Source organism: Ciconia boyciana, chromosome 31 (genome assembly GCF_034638445.1).
Source record: "Ciconia boyciana chromosome 31, ASM3463844v1, whole genome shotgun sequence".
Classification (NCBI taxonomy): Eukaryota; Metazoa; Chordata; class Aves; order Ciconiiformes; family Ciconiidae; genus Ciconia; species Ciconia boyciana.
The window spans coordinates 916300-937832 of record NC_132964.1 but is presented as its reverse complement, the minus strand read 5'-3'; the positions used below and the strand labels follow the sequence as shown (position 1 = coordinate 937832).

General features: G+C 68.0%; 2 protein-coding genes across 2 annotated transcripts; one reads left to right on the top strand and one right to left on the bottom strand.

The window, feature by feature from the left end:
* The first annotated feature begins 3020 nt into the window (after positions 1–3020).
* On the top strand, positions 3021–10464 carry PRKCSH (PRKCSH beta subunit of glucosidase II). Its single transcript, XM_072848291.1, is given in 18 exon segments — positions 3021–3154; positions 3251–3367; positions 3458–3553; positions 4407–4464; positions 4584–4701; positions 6017–6146; positions 6647–6734; positions 6821–6899; positions 6997–7083; positions 7283–7335; positions 7337–7412; positions 7521–7593; positions 7980–8052; positions 8346–8432; positions 8889–8963; positions 9064–9163; positions 9968–10108; positions 10280–10464. Coding segments are annotated over 17 exon segments (1536 nt in total). The 5' UTR covers positions 3021–3063; the 3' UTR covers positions 10103–10108; positions 10280–10464.
* Positions 10465–10572: 108 nt separating this feature from the next.
* COLGALT1 (collagen beta(1-O)galactosyltransferase 1) lies at positions 10573–20583 on the bottom strand. Its single transcript, XM_072848289.1, has 12 exons — positions 20319–20583; positions 20122–20232; positions 19412–19529; positions 19167–19301; positions 17503–17707; positions 16530–16649; positions 15677–15747; positions 13831–13937; positions 13591–13723; positions 12594–12721; positions 12297–12503; positions 10573–10861 (listed from the first exon to the last, which is right to left on the bottom strand). The coding sequence occupies exons 1-12, from the start codon at positions 20555–20557 to the stop codon at positions 10594–10596; spliced, it is 1842 nt and encodes a 613-aa protein (XP_072704390.1). The 5' UTR covers positions 20558–20583; the 3' UTR covers positions 10573–10593.
* Positions 20584–21533: the final 950 nt, after the last annotated feature.

Here is a 21533-nt window from a genome sequence, read left to right as displayed (position 1 = left end):
ACCCACAGGACTCCCACACATAGGACACCCCCCACCACCCAGGGGACCCTCACCCGTGGGTGTGGGGCGGGGCTGTGGGGCGGGGCTGTGTGGCCCGGTGTGGGGCGGGGCTGTGGGGCCCGGTGTGGGGCGGGGCTGTGTGGCGCGGTGTGGAGCGGGGCTGTGGGGCCCGGTGTGGGGCGGGGCTGTGGGGCGCGGTGTGGGGCGGAGCGGTGGGGCCCGGTGTGGGGCGGGGCTGTGTGGAGCGGGGCTGTGTGGGGCGGGGCTGTGTGGGGGGGTGTGGGGCGGGGCTGTGTGGCGCGGTGTGGGGCGGGGCTGTGGGGCACGGTGTGGGGCGGGGCTGTGTGGAGCGGGGCTGTGTGGGGCGGGGCTGTGTGGCGCGGTGTGGGGCGGGGCTGTGTGGCCCGCTGTGGGGCGGGGCTGTGTGGCGCGGTGTGGGGCGGGGCTGTGTGGCCCGGTGTGGGGCCGGGCTGTGTGGCGCGGTGTGGGGCGGGGCTGTGTGGCGCGGTGTGGGGCGGGGCTGTGGGGCACGGTGTGGGGCGGAGCTGTGGGGCCCGGTGTGGGGCGGGGCTGTGTGGCGCGGTGTGGAGCGGAGCTGTGGGGCCCGGTGTGGGGCGGGGCTGTGGGGCGCGGTGTGGGGCGGGGCTGTGTGGCGCGGTGTGGGGCGGGGCTGTGGGGCGCGGTGTGGAGCAGGGCTGTGGGGCCCGGTGTGGGGCGGGGCTGTGGGGCGCGGTGTGGAGCGGAGCTGTGGGGCCCGGTGTGGGGCGGGGCTGTGTGGCGCGGTGTGGGGCGGGGCTGTGGGGCACGGTGTGGGGCGGAGCTGTGTGGAGCAGGGCTGTGTGGGGCGGGGCTGTGTGGGGCGGGGCTGTGTGGGGCGGGGCTGTGTGGCGCGGTGGGGGCAGGGCCGGGGGCGGGGCGGGGGCGGGGCGGGTACCTGGAGGTGCGCCCCAGGCGGCGGTACAGCGCCGTCAGCCGCTCGGCCTCCTCCGCCCGCAGCCGCAGCCGCCCAGCGCCCCCGCAGCGGCCCCGCCTGCGGGCACGGGGGGCACGGGGGGTCGGGGGGGTCACCGAGGGGGTCATGGGGGTCACCGGGGGTCATGGGAGGGTCACGGGGAGTCACCGAGGGGGGTCACGGGAGGGTCATAGGGTCACCAGGGGTCATGGAGGGTCACCGAGGGGTCACCGGGGGTCATGGGGGTCACCAGGGGTCATGGGAGGGTCACGGGGAGTCACCGAGGGGGTCACGGGAGGGTCATAGGGTCACCAGGGGTCATGGAGGGTCACCGAGGGGGGTCACCGGGGGTCACCAGGGGCGTGGGGTTGCAGGGGTCATGGCGGTCACCAGAGGTCATGGGAGGGTCACGGGGGAGTCACCGAGGGGGTCACGGGAGGGTCATGGGGGTCACTGGGGGTCATGGGAGAATCACGGGGGTCACCGAGGGGGTCACAGGAGGGTCATAGGGTCACCAGGGGTCATGGAGGGTCACCGAGGGGGGTCACAGAGGGGTCATGGGGGGTCACCGGGGGCGTGGGGCTGCAGGGGTCATGGGAGGGGACGGGGGTGACGGGGGTCACCCCGTGGGGACCGGGGGTCGCGGGGTCCTGCCCCCTCACCACCGGGTCCTGCTGCAGCCGCCGGTGCTGGGCCCGCGGGGGGCTGGGGGGGACAGCGTCAGCGTGCCCCACCCCAACGCCCCCAATTCCCCCCTCCTCCTCCCCCGCCCCCTTCCCCCGGTACCTGGGTCCTGGCTCTTGCCCCGGGCGGCGGCGCCCGGGGGGCAGCGAGGGGCGGCCATGGCGGGGGGCCCGGAGCAGCTCCCGCTTCCTGGGGGGGTCGGGGGGTCGGGGGGGGCTCCGCAGCCCCCCCTCGGGGGCCTTTGGGGCCCCGGGCCCCCAGATCCCCCGGGACCCCAAACCCCCCCGCCCCGCACGCACGTGCCGCCCAGCGCCGGCCGCCCTGTGTGCCCCCCCCCCGGTCGCCATGGCAACGGGACGCTCGGCCGCCCACTGGCCCCCCCCGCCACTCCCAAGATGGCGGCCCCAACAGGGAAGCGCCGGCGGTGGCCGCCACACTCAAGATGGCGGCGGCGGCCGCACGCCGCGTCCCCTGGCGGCGCGGCCGGAAGTTCCGCTTCGCCCGCTTCCGCTTCCGCCGTGTGGAGCCTGAACCGGCCGCGCGCGGACGACCCCGCGGTACCGGGGGGGTCTATAGGGGACCTGGGGGACCTATATGGGGTGTTGGGGGGGATAGAGGGACAGGGAGGGTCTACGGGGCATCTGGGGGCCTATAGGAGGTCGTGGGGGCCTATAGGGGATCGGGGGGTCTATAGGGGGCTCTGAGGGGTTCTATAGGGGGCTCTGGGGGGTCTATAGGGAGCTCTCGGGGTCTATAGGGGGTTCTGGGGGCCATAAAGAGAGAAGTAGTGGGCCTATAGGGGTCCTGGGGAGCGTAAAGGGGTCTTGGGTAGTCTGTAGTGGTCTATAGAAACTTCTGGGGGGTCTATAGGGGACCTGGGGGTCTATATGGGGTGTTGGGGGGTATAGAGGGACAAGGGGGCCTATAGGGGGTCGGGGGGGCCTACAGGGAGTTCTGGGGGGGTATATAGGTGTCCTGGAAGAACTATAGGGGGCTCTGAGAGGGGTCTGTAGAAAGTTCTGAGGCGTGTAAAGGGGTCTTGAGTAATCTATAGGGGTCTGGGGAGTCTATAGGTGGTCCTGGGGGATCTGTGGGGGGCCTGGTGGCCTATAGGGCACCTGGGGGGTCTATAGAGGGTCCTAGGGGGTGTATAGGGAACCCCGGGGGGCAGCAGGGGGTGTGAGGGCATCTCTGGGGGGCCTGGGGGGTCGTCTATATGGGGCTCTGGGGGGCCGAAGGGGTCTATAGGGGCCCGGGGGGGGCTATGGGGAGGCTGGGGGTGTCTGTAGGGTTCCCGGGGGTTTAGGGCCGTGGGGGGGGCAGGAGGCCCCGGGGTGGGAAGAAGCGTGGGGGGTGTAGCGCGCCTCTATAGGGAGATCTATAGGGGGCAGGAGGGCTGACCCCAGCCCCCAGCCCCCCGTCCCGCCATGCTGCCGCTGCTGCTGCTGCTGCTGCCGGCGCCGCCGGTGCTGCCGGGCGCCGTGGAGGTGACGCGGCCCCGTGGCGTCTCCCTCTCCAGTGAGTGACGGCCCCGCGGGGGGGACACGGGGGGACGGGGACGGGGACCCCGGCGTCGGGGCCCCCTGAGCTCCCCCCGTACCCCCCCCCCCCCAGACCACCACTTCTACGAGGCCTCCAAGCCCTTCACCTGCCTGGACGGCTCCGCCACCATCGCCTTCGCCTGGGTCAACGACGACTATTGCGACTGTCGCGACGGCTCTGACGAGCCCGGTGAGCCCCCCCCCCGGCCACTGGGGACCCCCTCCTTGGCCACCCAGGCGTCGTGACGGTCCCCTCCCGTGCGTCCCGTCCCCCCCGCAGGGACGGCGGCGTGTCCCAACGGCCGCTTCCACTGCACCAACGCCGGGTACCGGCCCCAGAACATCCCCTCGGCCCACGTCAACGACGGCGTCTGCGGTGGGGGGGGGTCCCTGGGGGGCTCTCGGGGGTCCTCGGGAGGTGTTGGGGTCCCTGGGGGGACTTCTGGGGGTCCCAGGGGCTGGGGGGTCCCTGGGGGGTTCTGGGGTCCCAGGGGCTGGGTGGGGGTCCCTGGGGTGGCTTCTGGGGTCCCAGGGGCTGGGTGGGGGTCCCTGGGGGCTCTCGGGGGTCCTCGGGAGGTGTTGGGGTCCCTGGGGGGCTTCTGGGGGTCCCAGGGGCTGGGTGGGGGTCCCTGGGGGCTCTTAGGGGTCCTCAGGAGGTGTTGGGGTCCCTGGGGGGCTTCTGGGGGTCCCAGGGGCTGGGTGGGGTCCCTGGGGTGGCTTCTGGGGGTCCCAGGGGCTGGGTGGGGGTCCCTGGGGGGCTCTCGGGGGTCCTCGGGAGGTGTTGGGGTCCCTGGGGGCCTTCTGGGGGTCCCAGGGGCTGGGTGGGGGTCCCTGGGGGGGCTTCTGGGGTCCCAGGGGCTGGGTGGGGGTCCCTGGGGGCTCTTAGGGGTCCTCAGGAGGTGTTGGGGTCCCTGGGGGGCTTCTGGGGGTCCCAGGGGGTGGGTGGGGGTCCCTGGGGGCTCTCGGGGGTCCTCGGGAGGTGTTGGGGTCCCTGGGGTGGCTTCTGGGGGTCCCAGGGGCTGGGTGGGGTCCCTGGGGGGCTTTGGGTGCCCCTGAGAAGTATTGGGGTCCCTGGGGAGGTTTCTGGGGCTCCCCAGGTGGGTGTTGGTATTTTGGGGGGGACAAACAGGGGTCCCCAGGGATCCTTGGGGTGCCTTGGGGTCCCCCAAAGGGGTCTGTGCTGCATCCTTGGGGTCCCCGGGGGGGTCCCCAGGTCTTTGAACCCCCAGACTGCTGCGACGCCACCGACGAGTACAGCAGCGGGGCCGCCTGCGAGAACACCTGCAAGTGAGAGCGGGGAGGGGGGGGGGGGGTGGACTGGGAGGGACTGGGAGGAACTGGGAAGGACCGGGGGCAGGGCCGGGGGGTCTGCTTCCCGGGGCGCCCCCCCACGCCGGTGCCCGCAGGGAGCTGGGCCGGCGGGAGCGGGAGGCCCTGCAGCGGCGGGCGGAGGTGGCCCGGGAGGGCTTCCGGCTCCGGCAGCAGCTGGTGCAGGAGGCGGCCGCCGGGCGCCAGGAGAAGCAGGTACGGGGGGGAGGTTTGGGGGGCCCCCGGGGGTGGGGGGCGAGTAGGGGGACCCACGTGGAGCGTAGGGGTCGGATGGAGGTGCTGGGGGGAGGGGGGATGCTGAGGGAGGTAAGGGGGTCCTGGGGGCACATGGGGGTTTTTGGGGGCCTGGGGAGCACGTGGGGGGCCCCTGAGGGATGTAAGGGGGTCCTGGGGGGCACATGGGGGTTCTTGGGGGTCCTGGGGGGCATGTGGGGGATATAGCGGCTCGTGGGGGACCCCCTGAGGGAGGTAAGGGGGTCCTGGGGGCACGTGGGGGTATAGGGGTTCTTGGGGCCCCTGAGGGATGTAAGGGGTCCTGGGGGCATGTGGGGGTATAGGGGTTCTTGGGGTCCTGGGGGGCACGTGGGGGATGTAAGGGGGTTCTGGGGTTCACATGAGGGATATAGGGGTTCTTGGGGGCCCCTGAGGGAGGGAGGGAGTTTTGGGGGGCACGTGGGGGATATAGGGGTTCTTGGGGGCCCCTGAAGGATGTAAGGGGTCCTGGGGGCACATGGGGGTTCTTGGGGGCCTGGGGGCACATGGGGGATATAGGGGTTCTTGGGGGCCCCTGAGGGAGGTAAGGGGGTCCTGGGGGCACATAGGGGTTCTTGGGGGCCTGGGGGGCACGTGGGGGATATAGGGGTTCTTGGGGGCCCCTGAGGGAGGTAAGGGGGTCCTGGGGGCACGTGGGGGTTCTTGGGGGCCCCTGAAGGATGTAAGGGGGTCCTGGGGAGCACATAGGGGTTCTTGGGGGCCTGGGGGTTCTTGGGGGCCCCTGAAGGATGTAAGGGGTCCTGGGGGCACATGGGGGTTCTTGGGGGCCTGGGGGCACGTGGGGGATATAGGGGTTCTTGGGGGCCCCTGAGGGATGGAGGGGTTTTGGGGGCACATGGGGGATATAGGGATTCTTGGGGACCCTGAAGGATGTAAGGGGTCCTGGGGGCACATAGGGGTTCTTGGGGGGCACATGGGGGATATAGGGGTTCTTGGGGGCCCCTGAGGGATGGAGGGGTTTTGGGGGCACATGGGGGATATAGGGGTTTTTGGGGGTCCTGGGGGCACATGGGGGACATAGGAGTTCTTGGGGGGCCCCTGAGGGATGGAGGGGTCCTGGGGAGCACATGGGGGTTCTTGGGGTCCTGGGGGCATGTGGGGGATATAGGGGTTCGTGGGGGACCCCCTGAGGGACGTAAGGGGGTCCCGGGGGGACATAGGGGTTCTTGGGGGGCAGGGGTGGGCTCGGGGGTGCGGGAGGCGGCCGGGGCGTCCCGGGGTGCTGACCCCCCGGCAGGCGCAGCTGGGGGGGCTGCAGGAGGCCCGGCGGGGGCTGGAGCAGCGGGTGGGCACCCTGCGGGCGGCCAAGGAGGCGGCCGAGGGCCCCGAGCGGGCGGCCAAGGAGGAGCACCGGCGGCGCTGGGAGGGTACGGCCGCCACCGGGGGGTCCTGGGTGCCGGGGCGGGGTCTCCTGGGTGCCGGGGTGCCGGGGTGGGGGTCTCCTGGGTGCCGGGGGTGGGGGTGCCTGGTTTCCTGTGGGTGGGGGACACCGGGGTGCCATGGGTGGGTGATGGGGGACACCTGGGTCCCCATGGGTGGGGGGTCTCCCACATGCCTGGGTCCCCGTGGGTGGGGGTCTCCCGGACGCCTGGGTGCAGTGGGTGGGGGTGCGTGGGTGCCACAGTGGGGGGGAGGTACCCAGATACTTGGGTCCCTGTGGGTGGGGGGCTCCCAGGTGCCTGGGTCCCACTAGGGTGGGGTCGGGGGGCTCCCAGACGCCTGGGTCCCGTTTGGGAAGGGTCTGGGGGTCTCCCGGGTGCCTGCCCCCCCCCCGGGGGGGTGAGGGTCTCCCGGGCACTGGGTGCCATGGGTGGGGGGGTCTCCCGGGCGCCTGGGCCCCCCCCCCCCCCCACGGGGTCGCTCCCAGCAGAGCAGCGCGCGGCGGCGGCGGCAGCGGAGGAGGCGGCGCGGGCGGACGAGGCCTTCGCCGAGCTGGACGCCGACGGGGACGGGCGGTGAGCTGGGGGGGTGCGGGGGGGGTCCCCGGGGTGGGGGCAGCACCCAGGACACCCCCCCCCCTCACCCCGCGCCCCCTCCCCAGGGTGACGGCGGCGGAGCTGCGCGCCCGCCCCGAGCTGGACACCGACGGGGACGGCGCCGTCTCGGAGGACGAGGCCCAGGTGGGACCCCCAGACCCCCCCAAACCCCCCCCCCCAGGGCCTGGGGGGACCCAGGTGTCCGGAAGGTGACACCCCCCAACCCGTGACCCCCCCCCAGGCACTGCTGGGGGACCCGGCGCCGGTGGACGCCGCTGCCTTCCGCGACCGTCTCTGGGCCACCATCAAACACCGCTACCGGCCCCAGGTGGGGCTGGGGGGGGTCCCCAAAGCTTGGGGGGGGTCCGCTGGACTCCGGGGGGGGGGCCCCAGGGCTTTGGGGGGGGGCAGGAATTGTTGCTACCCCCTGTCTTTGGGTAGGTCCTACATTAAGTTCTTATGGGGAAACTGAGGCAGGGGGCTGAGGGACCCCGGCGTGCGGGTGGCCTGACCCCCCCCATGCGCAGGGCCAAGCCGAGCCCCCCCCTGCCCCCCCCGAGCCCCCTGGAGGAGACCCCCGAGGAGGAGGAAGAGGAGGAGGAAGAAGAGGCTGAAGAGGAGGAGGACGACAGCGAAGGCCCCGAGGATGAGCTGAAGGTTTGGGGGAGGGGAGCACGGCTGGGGTCCCCCACCCTGTACCCCACTATGGGGGGTTGGAGGACCCCCCGACGCTGCTGCCCCCCCGCCCCCAGGTGCCCCCCGCAGCACCCCGAGGAGAAGGGTCCTGAGGAATCCCCCGGCACCCCCTTCGACGCCGCCACTCAGGCCCTGATTGATGGTATGGGGTCCCGGGGGGCTCTGGGGTCTTGGGAGTCCCGGGGGGCTCTGGGGTCCCAGGGGCTGTTTGGGGGTCCTGGGAGGTGATTGGGGGGTCTATGGCATATTGGGGGGTCATGGGGGTTGTCTTGGGGGCTTTGGGGCATCAAGGGGAGGTTTGGGGGGTCTTGGGGGGTTGGGGTGGTTCAAGGGGGGCCCCAGGATTTTGGGGGTCTCTGGGGAAAGGGGGTTGTGGGGGGTGATGGGGTTTTGGGGGGCTGTGGGGTTATGAATGCTGGGAGGATGGGGGGGACCCCTCTCTGCCCCCTGGTGGGGATCTGGGGCTGCTCCCAGTTTGGGGGGGGCTGCTCCCAGTTTGGGGGGCCCCCTCACCCCCCGTGCCCCCAGCCGCCCGGCGGGCCCGCGGGGAGCGGGGGGAGGCCGGGCGAGCCCCCAAGGAGACCGAGGAGTCCGTCAGGGGGGGCGGGGGCCTGGGACCCCCGAGACCCCTTTATGGGGGGGGCACCTTAAAACCTCTGTCCCCTCCCACTGCGGGGGGGGACCCCAAAAACCCTCATGAGGGGGGGGACACCCCAACTCCCCCCTCCCCACCCGTGGTGGGGGGGGGACACACGCTGACCACCTCTGTCACCTCTTGGCACCGTGTGCCTCAGTTTCCCCCTGGGCTGAGGGTGCGTGGGGGGGAGGGCTGGGGGGATTTTGGGGGGCTGGGGGTGTCTCTTCCCCCCCCATGACCCCCCATCCCGGCAGGGCCCTGGAGCAGGAGCTGGCCTTCGACTTTGGCCCCCAGGGCGAGTTCTCCTACCTGTACAGCCAGTGCTACGAGCTGGGCACCAGCGAGTGAGAGGGGGGCCGGCAGCGGGGGGCCGGGGGGCAGGGAGAGGGGCCGGGGGGTACAGGGGTCACAGGGGCTGGGGACACTGGGGGGTGTTGGGGGCTGGTAATGGGGATGTTGGGGGCTCTGGGGGGCCCAGGGGACATGGGGGTGCTGGGGGGGGCATTAGCAGGGGACATTGGGCGGCACCGGGGTGCAGTTGTGGGGACAGTGGGGGGGTCATGGGGGACCAGGTATGGGGCACTGGGGGGCCCAGGGGACATGGGGGGGGGCTGTTAGCAGGGGACGTTGGGGGGGGTGAGTTGGGGGCACCAGGGTGCAGTTGGGACAGCGGAGGGTTGGGGACAGGGGACACCAGGGAGAGGCAGGGATGGGGATGGGGGGGGGCCGTTCTGGGGGACACAGGGGAGTTGGGGTGTCCCCCCGTGTCCCCCCCGTCACCGCGTCCCCTCTGTCCCCAGGTACATCTACCGCCTCTGCCCCTTCAAACGCGTCTCCCAGAAACCCAAACACGGCGGCGCCGAGACCAACCTGGGGTGAGGGGACCCCGGGGAGCCCCAGGGACACCGCGGTGGCCCCCGTCCCCTGTCCCCCCCGCCCCTCACGTGTCCCTGTGTCGTGTGCGTGCCCCCCCAGGACATGGGGCGCCTGGGCCGGCCCCGAGCACGATCGCTTCAGCGCCATGAAGTACGAGCACGGGACGGGCTGCTGGCAGGGCCCCAACCGGGCCACCACGGTGAGGCTGTCCCCGCGTCCCCCGCCGTGTCCCCATTCCCTCCTGTCCGTGACCCCCATCCCTGTCTCCTGAGGGGGTGCCCCCATCCTTGTCCCTCGGGGTGCCCCCATCCTTGTCCCTCGGGGTGTCCCCATGCCCTCGGGGTGTCCCCATCCCCTGGGGTGTCCCCATCCCCTGGGGTGTCCCTGTCCGCTCGGGGTACCCCCGTCCTTGTCCCCCAGGGTGTCCCCATGCCTGCTCGGGGTGCCCCCATCCTTGTCCCCCAGGGTGTCCCCATGCCCTTGGGGTGCTCCATGTCCCCTGCAGTGGTGTCCCCATCCCCTGGGGTGTCCCTGTCCCCTCAGGGTACCCCCATCCTTGTCCCTCAGGGTGTCCCCATGCCCTCGGGGTGTCCCCATCCCCTGGGGTGTCCCTGTCCCCTCGGGGTACCCCCGTCCTTGTCCCCCAGGGTGCCCCATGTCCCCTCGGGGTGCCCCATGTCCCCTGGGGTGGTGTCCCCATCCCCTGGGGTGTCCCTGTTCCCTCAGGGTGCCCCCATCCTTGTCCCCCAGGGTGTCCCCATGCCCTCGGGGTGTCCCATGTCCCCTGGGGTGGTGTCCCTATCTGTCCCTGTCCCCTCGGGTACCCCCATCCTTGTCCCCCAGGGTGTCCCCATGCCCTCGGGGTGCCCCCATCCTTGTCCCCCAGGGTGCCCCATGTCCCCTGGGGTGGTGTCCCCATCCCCTGGGAGGTCCCTGTCCCCTTGGGGTGCCCCATGTCCCCTGGGGGTGTCCCTGCGCCCCCCCCACTGAGCCCCCAGCGCAGGTGAAGCTCTTGTGCGGGACGGAGACGGCGGTGACAGCCACCACCGAGCCCAGCCGCTGCGAGTACCTGATGGAGCTGGTGACGCCCGCGGCGTGCCACACGCCCCCCTCGCACGAGGACCACGACGAGCTCTGACCCCGGGTACCGCCACCCGCGCCCCCTCGCACGAGGGGACCCCCCCTCTCCTCGCACGGGCACTCACCACAGTCGCCTGGGCCGTGCCTCGGTTTCCCCTCGGGGGACGCTCCCCGCTGCTCTCGTCCCGGGGGCGGGTGACAGCACGGTCCCTGCCTCAGTTTCCCTCTCCCACAGCCCGGCGGGAGCTGCCAGGACCTCACGGGACCGCGACCCCCACCCAGGACCCCTCGTGGGGGGGGGGAGGAGTTTGGGGGGGGGACACGACACACAAACCCCACACAGGACACTGCGACTGAGCCGGGGGGGTGGGGGGGGGGGCCGCGGGCACTAAAGACTGGTTCCTCCCCCCGCCCGGGGTCCCTATTGGGGGGGTGGGGGGTGGGGGATCAGACACTTCCATCACTCTCCAAACCAAGAAATAAAAATAAAAATAGAATTTAAAAGCGGCGTGCATCCCCCCCCCCCGCGTCCCCACAGCCCCCGCCGGGTCATAGCTCGTCCCGCGCGGCGCTGTCGAGGGGGGACTGGAGCACGTCGGAGTTCTGGGCCTCCCGCCGCAGCTCCTGCTGCTCCCTCATCTTCTGGGACTTGGCGCGGTCCCAGTCGGTGACGGTGGCCTCGTCGTCCCACACCACCGAGGTCTCGGTGTCGCTGACGTAACCCTCCTCCCCCGTGTAGTGGGTGGGAAACACCAGCAGCGGCTCCGCCGAAAAGGCCACCAGATCCCGCTTGGCAAAATGTTTGGTGTAGTCGGCGCTGGGGATGGCGAGAGGAGGCGTTAGGGGGAGCCCGGGGCGGGGAAAAGCTGGGGAAAAAAAGAGTTTTTCCCACCGGAAGGCGAAGGATTTTGGAAGGAGAAATGGTCCCGAGGAACGGGGCGCTGGAGCGAACCCCCCCACCAGCCTGGGACTCGGCGGACGGCTGCAGGACGCGACCGTGGCAAAGGGAGGAGGAACCGGCTCCGAGGGGAGAGGAAGCCAAAGGGACAAGAAAAGCGGCTCCCGAGGGACGCGGAACCGGCTCCGAGGGAAAGTGGATCCTAAGGGCCGTGAAGCCACCTCCCAAGGGACACGGAACCGGCTCCGAGGGGAAACGGAGCCAAAGGGACAAGAAAAACGGCGCTGAGGGAAACGGATTCGAGGGAAACGGCTCCTGAGGGACACGGAACCGGCTCCGAGGGGACATGGATCCAAAGGGACAAGGGGGGGAAAAACCCACCAAGGGAAACGGATCCAAAAGGACAAGAAAAAAACATCTCCGAGGGAAAAAATGCGTCCAAGGGGACGAGAAAACCGGCTCCAAAGAGACAAAGCGGCTCCCAAGGGACAAGAAACCGTCTCCGAGGGGACACGGGACAAGAAATGGTCTCCGAGGGGACACGGATCCAAAGAAATGGGTCCAGTGGGATGAGAAAAACGTCCCCAAGAGAAACGGCTCCAAAGGGACAAGAAACCGTCTCTGAGGGGACACGGGACAAGAAAAGGGACAAGAAACCGTCTCCAAGGGGAAATGGATCCACGGGGACAAGAGAACCAGTGCCCAAGGGACAAGGAAAACGGCTCCCAAGGGACAAGAAACCGTCTCCGAGGGGAAATAGGGGGGACAAGAAACCGTCTCCGAGGGGACACGGGACACAAAAAGGGACAAGAAATGGTCTCTGAGGGGACACGGGACAAGAAAAGGGACAAGAAACCGTCTCCAAGGGGACACGGATCCAAAGAAATTGATTCAGTGGGACGAGAAAAATGTCCCCAAGAGAAACAGCTCCAAAGGGACAAGAAACCGTCTCTGAGGGGAAATGGGGGGGACAAGAAACCGTCTCTGAGGGGACACGGGACAAGAAAAGGGACAAGAAACCTTTTCTGTGGGGAAATGGATCCACGGGGACAAGAGGACCAGTGCCCAAGGGACAAGAAACCATCTCCGAGGGGACACGGGACAAGAAAAGGGACAAGAAACCGTCTCTGAGGGGACACGGATCCAAAGAAAGAGGACCAGTGCCCAAGGGACAAGAAAACATCCCCAAGAGAAACAGCTCCAAAGGGACAAGAAACCGTCTCTGAGGGGACATGGGACACAAAAAGGGACAAGAAATGGTCTCCGTGGGGGAACCTCTCCAGCGCTGGGGGCCCACGGAGGCTCCCCCCGTCCCCGTCCCTCCCCGCGCCCTCCGCCGTCCCCCGGCACTCACAGCGGGTGTTTGTCGAACATGACGGGCAGGAACTCGTCCACCGGCAGCATCTTGGCCAGCGGCTCGGCCGCCAGCAGCTTCCGGGCTCCCCGCAGCGAGAGGACGTAGCCCAGCGTCCAGTAGGAATAATCCGCTTCCACCAGGTTCCTCACCCGCGGCACCGACTTCTCCGGCCGTTCCACTTGCATCCGCTTCCTCCCGATGTAGCTACGGGCAGCGACGCCGCCATCGTTAACGCCGGCGAGTCGGCGGTCGCCACCGGGCCGGGGGGGGCGGTTAATTAGCCGTGAGACTCACATCAGGTCCCAGGCCAGCCCCTCCGCCTCCAGGTCGTGCATCAGGTTCATCAGGCGCCGCTTGAAGAAGATCTCGAAGCGCAGGTCGTCCTCGAAGACCACCGACTTCTCCAGCCCCCTCGCCACGATCTGGGCGGTGCACGGGAAATGCGCTTTTTGGGGTTTTTTAAATGGGAAAAGGGAAATCCTCGGGAATCCTCGGGATGAGGGGCCCGTCCCCGTCCTCCCCTCGGGATTAGGGGCTCGTCCCCATCTTCCCTTTGGGATTAGGGGCTCGTCCCCATCCTCCCCTCGGGATTATGGCCTTGTCCCCGTCTTCCCTTCGGGATTAGGGGCCCATCCCCGTCCTCCCCTCCAGATTAGGGGCTCGTCCCCATCTTCCCTTCGGGATTAGGGGCTCATCCCCGTCCTCCCCTTGGGATCAGGGGCTTGTCCCCGTCCTCCCTTCAGGATTAGGGGCTCGTCCCCATCCTCCCCTCGGGATTACGGGCTCATCCCCGTCCTCCCCTCCAGATTAGGGGCTCGTCCCCGTCTTCCCTTCGGGATTAGGGGCTCATCCCCGTCCTCCCCTCGGGATTAGGGGCTCGTCCCCTTCCTTCCCCTCGGGATTAGGGGCTCGTCCCCATCCTCCCCTCGGGATGAGGGGCTCATCCCCTTCCTTCCCCTCGGGATTAGGGGCTCGTCCCCATCTTCCCTTCGGGATTATGGCCTTGTCCCCGTCTTCCCTTCGGGATTAGGGGCCCATCCCTGTCCTCCCCTCCAGATTAGGGGCCCATCCCCATCTTCCCTTTGGGATCAGGGGCTCGTCCCCGTCCTCCCTTCAGGATTAGGGGCCCGTCCCCGTCCTCCCCTCGGGATCAGGGGCTCGTCCCCTTCCTTGCTGTCAGACCTAGGGCCTCTTCCCCCTCACTACCACAGGGATCGGGGTCTTGTCCCCTTCGTGACCGTCGGGATTAGGGCCCCCCCCATCCCCCTCATCCCCCCCCGTCCCCCCTCACCTCCTGCCAGACGCGGTAGTGGCTGAGGAAACAGCCCAGCTCCCCCTTGGTGAGCGGCCGCCCGTGGTAGGGGTCCTTGTACCCCGGCAGCATCCGGATGCCCAGCGCCTCCACCTCGCTGCTGTTCATGGCCCTGCAAACCGACCGGCTCCGCCCGGGACCCTTCCCCACCGGAGAGCGGCCCCGGGGCTGCCCCGGCCCCGCGGCCCCTGCCCGGACCCCGGGGCCCTCGGCACTCACTTGCCGTCCACCGCCTCCACCAGCTTGCAGGCGATCTCCTGCTCGTAGAGCGTCCGCAGCATCCGCTCCCGCCGGTCCGCCCGCCGCTGCAGGTTGATCATGAAAACCTGAAAAGGAAGGGAAAAAAAATGGAAATGCAGAGGAGAGAGGAGAAAAACCCCAAAATGCAGAGGAGAGAGGAGAAAAACCCCAAAATGCAGAGGAGAGAGGAGAAAAACCCCAAAATGCAGAGGAGAGGGGGAGAAAAAAACCCAAAATGCAGAGGAGAGAGGAGAAAAAACCCCAAAATGCAGAGGAGAGAGGAGAAAAACCCCAAAATGCAGAGGAGAGAGGAGAAAAACCCCAAAATGCAGAGGAGAGAGGAGAAAAACCCCAAAATGCAGAGGAGAGGGGGAGAAAAAAACCCAAAATGCAGAGGAGAGAGGAGAAAAAAACCCAAAATGCAGAGGAGAGAGGAGAAAAACCCCAAAATGCAGAGGAGAGAGGAGAAAAACCCCAAAATGCAGAGGAGAGGGGGAGAAAAAACCCCAAAATGCAGAGGAGAGAGGAGAAAAAAACCCAAAATGCAGAGGAGAGAGGAGAAAAAATCCCAAAATGCAGAGGAGAGGGGGAGAAAAAACCCCAAAATGCAGAGGAGAGGGGGAGAAAAAACCCCAAAATGCAGAGGAGAGAGGAGAAAAAACCCCAAAATGCAGATGAGGGGGGGGGGGGAACCCCAAAATCCAGAAGAGAGGAGGGGGAAAAACCCCAAAATGCAGAAGGTGGGAGGGAACTCCCAAAATCCGGGGGGGGGGAACCCAAAATCCAGAGGAGAGGGGGAGAAAAACCCCAAAATGCAGAGGAGATGAGGGGGAAACCCCCAAAATCCAGAAGGGGGGAGGAACCCCAAAATCCAGAGGGGGGGGGAACCCCCAAATCCAGAAGAGAGGAAGGGAGGAAAAAAACCAAAATCCGGGGAGGTGCAGGGACGCACGACCCAAAATCCAGAAGAGAGGGAGAGAAAAACCCCAAAATCCAGAGGAGAAGAGGGGAAAAACCCCAAAATCCAGAAGGGGGGGGACACCCCCAAAATCCAGAAGAGAGGGGGAGAAAAACCCCAAAATCCAGAAGGGGGGGAACCCCAAAATCCAGAAGAGAGGGGGGAAAAAAACCCAAAATCCAGAGGAGAGGGGGAGAAAAAAAAACCAAAATCCAGAAAGGGGAGGGCCACCCCAAAATCCAGAAGGGGGGGATTGGGGGGTGGGGGGACACGGACACCAAAATTCAGAAGAGAGGGGGAAAGCCAAATCCAGAAGAGAGGAGGAAAAAAACCCCCAATTCAGAAGGGGGACGATGACCCAAAATCCAGAAAAGGGGGGAACCCCCCCAAATTCAGAGAAAAAAGGAAAAACCAACCCCAAAATCCAGAAAAGGGGGGGGAACCCCCAAATCCAGAAGACAGGAAAAAAACACCCCCAAAATTCAGACTGGGGGGACACCCCCAAAATGGGGGGGGGACAGGGGATGGGGGATGGGATGGGATGCACCAAAATTCATAAGGGGGGGGGGAATCCAAATCCAGAAAACAGGAGGAAAAAAAACCAAACAAATTCAGCGGGGGAATATGACCCAAAATCCCGAAGAAAAGTGGGATGGACCCCAAAATCCCGAAGAGGGGGAGAAACCCCCCCAAAATTCAGAAGAAAAGGGAAAAACAACCCAAAATCCAGAAAAGGGGGGGAGAAAAACCCCGAAACCCAGAAGAGAGGGGAGAACCCCCCCAAATCCCCAAGCGGGGACCCCCCGCCACCCGGGCGAGCAGGAAGCCCCAGCCCGGCCGGCGGCGCGGGGCGGCCGCGGCGCTCACCTCGTCGAAGCCCATCTTGTCGGGGACCTTGGGGGGCACCCAGACGTGCGGGGACGGCTCCGCCGGGGGTTCTTCACTGCGGGAGGGAGGGAGAGGGAGGAGGGGAGAGGGAGAGGGAGAGGGAGGGGAGGGGAGAGGGAGAGGGGGAGGGGAGGCGAGAGGGAGGGGAGGGAGGGGAGGAGGGGAGGGGGAGGGAGAGGGAGAGGGGAGAGGGAGAGAGGGAGGGGAGAGGGGAGGGGGGAGGGAGAGGGGAGAGGGGAGGGGGGGGGAGAGGGGAGAGGGAGGGGAGGGGGGAGGGAGGGGAGAGGGAGAGGGGAGAGGGAGGGGAGAGGGGAGGGAGGGGAGGGAGGAGAGGGAGGGAGAGGGAGGAGGAGGAGAGGGAGAGGGAGAGGGAGAGGGAGAGGAGAGGGAGAGGGAGAGGGAGAGGGAGAGGGAGAGGGGAGAGGGAGAGGGGAGAGGGAGAGGAGGGAGGAGAGGGGAGAGGGGAGGGGAGGGGAGAGGAGAGGAGAGGAGAGGGGGAGGGAGAGGGGAGAGGAGGGAGGAGAGGGGAGGAGAGGGAGGGAGGGGGAGAGGGGGGGGAGGGGAGGGGGAGGAGGAGGGGGGGGAGGGGGAGAGGGACGGGGAGAGGGAGAGGGAGAGGAGGGAGGAGAGGGAGAGGGGAGAGGAGGGAGAGGAGGGAGGGGGGGAGGGAGGGGGAAGGAGAGGGAGGGGGAGAGGGGAGGGGAGGGGAAGAGGGAGAGGGAGAGGAGGGAGGAGAGGGGAGAGGGAGAGGAGAGGGAGAGGGCGAGATCCTCAAAGCGCCGTCGCGGCAGGAGCCGGCCGAGCCGAGCGGGGCCGCGCCCGCGTCCCTCACCCATGATCTCCAGCTGGACGTGCAGGAAGCTCTCGGCCTCGTCCCGCAGGGTGCTGTGGGAGCGCAGCGGCACCGGCAGGAACCCGTAGGCCTCCCGGTTGCAGACGAACATCTGGACCTCTGGAAACGGAGGCGGGCTGCAGTTAAGCCAGGCCGAAGTTAAACTTGCGCCAGGCTGAACTCGATGCCGGGCTGAAGTTAAGCGGGGCTGAAGTTGAAGTTAACCCGGGGCTGAAGTTAAAGTTAAGCGGGGCTGAAGTTAAAGCTAAGCGGGGCTGAAAGGAAAGGTAAGCGGGGCTGAAGTTAAGCAAGGCTGAAGTTAAGCAAGGCTGAAGTTAAGCAAGGCTGAAGTTAAAGTTAAGCAGGGCTGAAGTTAAAGTTAGGCGGGGCTGAAGTTAACCCAGAGCTGAAGTTAAAGTTAGTTGGGGCTGAAGTTGAAGTTAAACCAGGGATGAGGTTAAAGTTAAGCGTGGCTGAGGTTAAAGTTAAGCGAGCCTCAAGTTAAAGGAACCTAAAGTTAAAGGAACCTAAAGTTAAAGTTAAGCGAGCCTGAAGTTAAAGTTAAAGGAGCCTAAAGTTAAAGTTAAAGGAGCCTAAAGTTAAACGAGCCTAAACTTAAAGTGAAAATTAAGTGAGCCTAAAGTTGAAGTTGTAGTTAAAATTAAGAGAACCTCAAGTTGAAGTCAAGTGAGCCTAAAGCCAACGCCAAACTTAAACTTCAACCCAACGCTGGCCCAAACTTAAACTTCAACCCAAGGCTGGCCCAAACTTAAACTTCAACCCAAGGCTGGCCCAAACTTAAACTTCAACCCAAGGCTGGCCCAAACTTAAACTTCAACCCAAAACTGGCCCAAACTTAAACTTCAACCCAAGGCTGGCCCAAACTTAAACTTCAACCCAAAACTGGCCCAAACTTAAACTTCAACCCAAGGCTGGCCCAAGCTTAAGCCAGCGCCGGCCCCCGGCTCCTCACCCGCCTGCCGGCAGGAGAAGGCGAAGACGATGATGTCGTCGAAGGCCCAGGTGTAGTCGGGGTGCGGCGGGTGGAAGGCGAGGGCCCGCGACGCCTCCTTCCGCAGGTCCAGCAGGAAGGTGGAGTGCACCATGGGCACCGCGAAGCAGCCCCGGCGCTCCCGCTTCCGGATCGGCAGGTAGGCCGGCGTCCGCCGGTAGTAGCCCTGGCAGAGGCAGGAACCGCCTGGGCGCCCGGCTCGGCCCCGGGGAGCGGCGGGACGGGGGATGCGACGGCCGGGGGACCCGGCGCCCCGGGGACACGGGGGACCCGGCACCCAGGAAACTTGGCACCTGCAGGACCTGGTGCCTGGAGGACCCCGTGCCCAAGGGACACGGAGCATCCGGTGGCCAGGGGACGTGGCACCCAAGGGACCCAGCACCCCGGGGACACGGAAGACCCAGTGCCCAGGGGACACGGCACCCAGGGGACATGGCACCCAAAGGGCCCGCACTCAGGGGACCTGGCACCCAGGGGACCTGGCACCCAGGGGACCTGGAGGACCCAGTGCCCAGGGGACATGGAGGATGTGGCACCCAGGGGACCCAGCACCCAGAGGACCCGGTGCCCAGGGGACACAGCACCCAGAGGATGTGACACCCAGGGGACCTGGCACCCAGAGAACATGGCACTTAGAGGACCCACTACCCAAGGGACATGGCACCCAGGGGACATGGCACCCAGGGGACACAGAGCACCCAGTGCCCAGGGGACCCGGCACCCAGGGGACACGGCACCTGGAGGACACAGTGCCCAAGGGACCCAGCACCCAGAGCACCCAGGGGACCCAGAGGACCCAGCCCCCAGGGGACACAGCACATGGAGGACACAGTGCCCAGGGGACCCGGCACCCACAGGACCCAGGGGACCCGGAGGACCCAGCCCCCAGGGGACACAGCACATGGAGGACCTGGTGCCTGGAGGACCCGGTGCAAAAGGGACCCAGCACCGAGGGGATGTGGCACCCCAGGGACACAGAGCACCCAGTGCCCAGGGAATGTGGCACCCAGGGGACATGGAGCGCCCAGTGCCCAAGGGATGCAGAGGACATGGCACCCAGGGGACCTGGAGCACCCGGTGCCCAGGGGACGCAGCACCTGGAGGACACAGTGCCCAGGGGACCCGGCACCCAGAGCACCCAGGGGACCCAGAGGACCCAGCCCCCAGGGGACCCAGCACATGGAGGACCTGGTGCCTGGAGGACCTGGTGCCCAGGGGACCCGGCACCCAGGGGACCCAGCACCTGGAGGACACAGTGCCCAAGGGACCCGGCACCCAGAGCACCCAGGGGACCCGGAGGACCCAGCCCCCAGGGGACGCAGCACATGGAGGACCTGGTGCCCAGAGGACCCAGCACCCAGGGAACATGGCACCTGGACGACACAGTGCCCAGGGATCCCAGCACCCAGAGCACCCAGGGGACCCAGAGGACCCGGCACCCAGGGGACACGGCACCTGGAGGACTCGGTGCCCGGAGGACCCGGTGCCCAAGGGACCCGGCACCCAGGGGACCCAGAGCACCCAGTGCCCAGGGAATGTGGCACCCAGGGGACCCAGAGCACCCAGTGCCCAAGGGACGCGGCACCCAGGGGACCCGGAGGACGCGGCACCCGCCCGGCTCTCACCTGGGCCGTCATCCCGCACCAGAAGTTGGAGTAGGCGGCGCGCGAGTCCAGCATGGGAGCCACCACCGTCTTGTTCTCCGCCATCAGCAGCCCCAGGGTGTCGGGGTTGGTCAGGACGTTGTCGGCGTCCAGGAACTGCCCGGGGACACCCGGACGCCCGACGGGCGCCCGTCAGCACCCGCCGCCCACGTGCCGTCAGCACCCACGGCCCCCCCCCCGCCCCGGGGGTGCCGGGACCCCCTTACCAGCAGGTAGTCGGCCCAGATGGCGCGGGCCGAGTCCAGCGCCGCCTGACGCAGCTTCATCACGTGCTCGTAGCGGGAGGGGGACCAGTGCTTGGGGCCCTCCTCGTCGGGGTACGACCTGGGGGAGGGGGTCCGCGCTGCCCTCCTGCCCCCAGAGCCGCCCCCCCCCACCCAGTGGGGACCCCCCAGGGCCGGGCACCCCAGCCCATGGGGAGCCTGCAAACCTGGGCACCCCCAGCCCATGGGACCCCCCTTAGACTGGGGACCCACGGACCATAGACGCCCCCCCCCCCCCCAAATTGGGCACTCCCAGCCCGTGGACCCCCCAAACTCGGGGACCCCCAGCCCATGGGCACCCCCAAACTTAGGGACCCTGAGCCGATGGAACCCCCAAACTTGGGGGCCCACAGTCCATGAGCACCCCCAGCCCATGGACCCCCCGAACTTGGGCACCCTCAGCCCGTGGACCCCCAAACTCGGGGACCCGCAGCCCATGGACCCCCTGGAACTTGGGGACCCCCAGCCCGTGGACCCCCCCAAACTCGGGGGCCCACAGCCCACGGGCACCCCAAGGCTGGCACCCACAGGGCTCCCCCCAAAACCGGGCACCCACAGCCCACGGGAAACGTCCCGTCCCGCCCCCCGCACAGCCCGAGCACCCACAACCCACGGGGCTCCCCCCCCACGGGTGACCCCCCGCCCCCACTCACCGCGGCTCCTCCATGGGCCGCCACTCCACGCGGTGGTAGAGCCCCCGCACCCGCACCAGCCACTCCCGCAGCAGCGCCGTCGTGTTATCCACGCTGTGATCCACCGCCACCCTGCGTGGGGCCGGGGCCGTCAGCTCCGTGGGGGCTCCTCCGTGGGGGCTCCTCCGTGCCCCCCGCCCCACGCGTGTCCCACCCACCAGAGCGCCGTCCGCTCCTTGGGGTGCCGCAGCCGCTCCAGCGCCCCCAGCGTGGCGGGCAGCGCGTGGGCCGCGTTCCGCGCCAGCAGGGCCACGGCCACGCGTGGCGGCCGCAGCGCCGACTCGGGGCTCCAGCGCTCCTCGGGGAAGTACCCGCCCGCCGGCCGCGGCCCCGGCCCCGGCCCCGGCCCCGCCGCCAGCGCCAGCAGCAGCAGCGGCCACGGCCGCGCCGCCGCCATCCTGGGCCGCCCGCGGCTCCGCCCCGCCCCCGCCCCGCCCTCCCTGGCCACGCCCCCGCACGCCCCGCCCCCGCCGCGCTCAGACCCGTCTATGACCAGACCCTCCGTGGCCACGCCCCCCATTCCGTGGTCACGCCCCCGCCGCCCTGTAGCCACGCCCCCCCCGCGGGGCCTTCGCCCACCGCCGCGCCCGGAGCGGGGCCAGGCCGGGCCCGGGGCCGTTCCTGCCTCTACCGGGGCCCCCCGGCCCCGGCTCCCCCGCCCTCAGCCCCCCTCCCCCGGCTCCGTCCCCCCCAGGCACACTCTGCACATGGCGCCATTTCCAATCGCTCCATTCTTCACCCGAGGAAGGGTCGGGATCCTCCGCCCCGGCCCCGGGCCCTGCCCGGTCACCCCGGGCCGGGGGGGGGGGTCACACCCGGGGTGGGGATGGGGTTCACACCCGGGGTCCTCAGCCCATCTGCTGGTCGAGGTCCCGGGCGCTGCGGGGCCGGCGGGCGCGGCTGGCGGCGGCGGGGCGGCGGCTGCGGCGCGAGGCCTCGGCCGGCGCTGGCGGGGACGGGGGACGGGAGCGGCGCGGGGCTGGGGGCGAGCGACCCCGGGCAGGGCCGGCTCCGCGCCCCAGCCCACGCGTGCCTGGCCCTCCACCGCTTCACCTTCAGAATGGCAAAAGGTCAACGTTTTCCCCTTCGAAATTCCACTGCCGAGTATTTCACCTCCACCTTTCAAGTATTTTTCCCTTCGAAACGTTGCTTTTCAGTATTTCACCTCCAAAATTTCAAAATTTCAAGTACTTTTACCTTCGAAATTCTACTTCCGACTATTTCACCTTCAAAATTTCAAGTATTTTTCCCTTTGAAAGGTTGCTTTTCAGTATTTCACCTTCAAAATGTCAAGTATTTTTCCCTTCGAAAGTATACTTTTGAGTGTTTTACCTCTAATTTTCAAGTATTTTACCATCAAAATTTCAGGTACT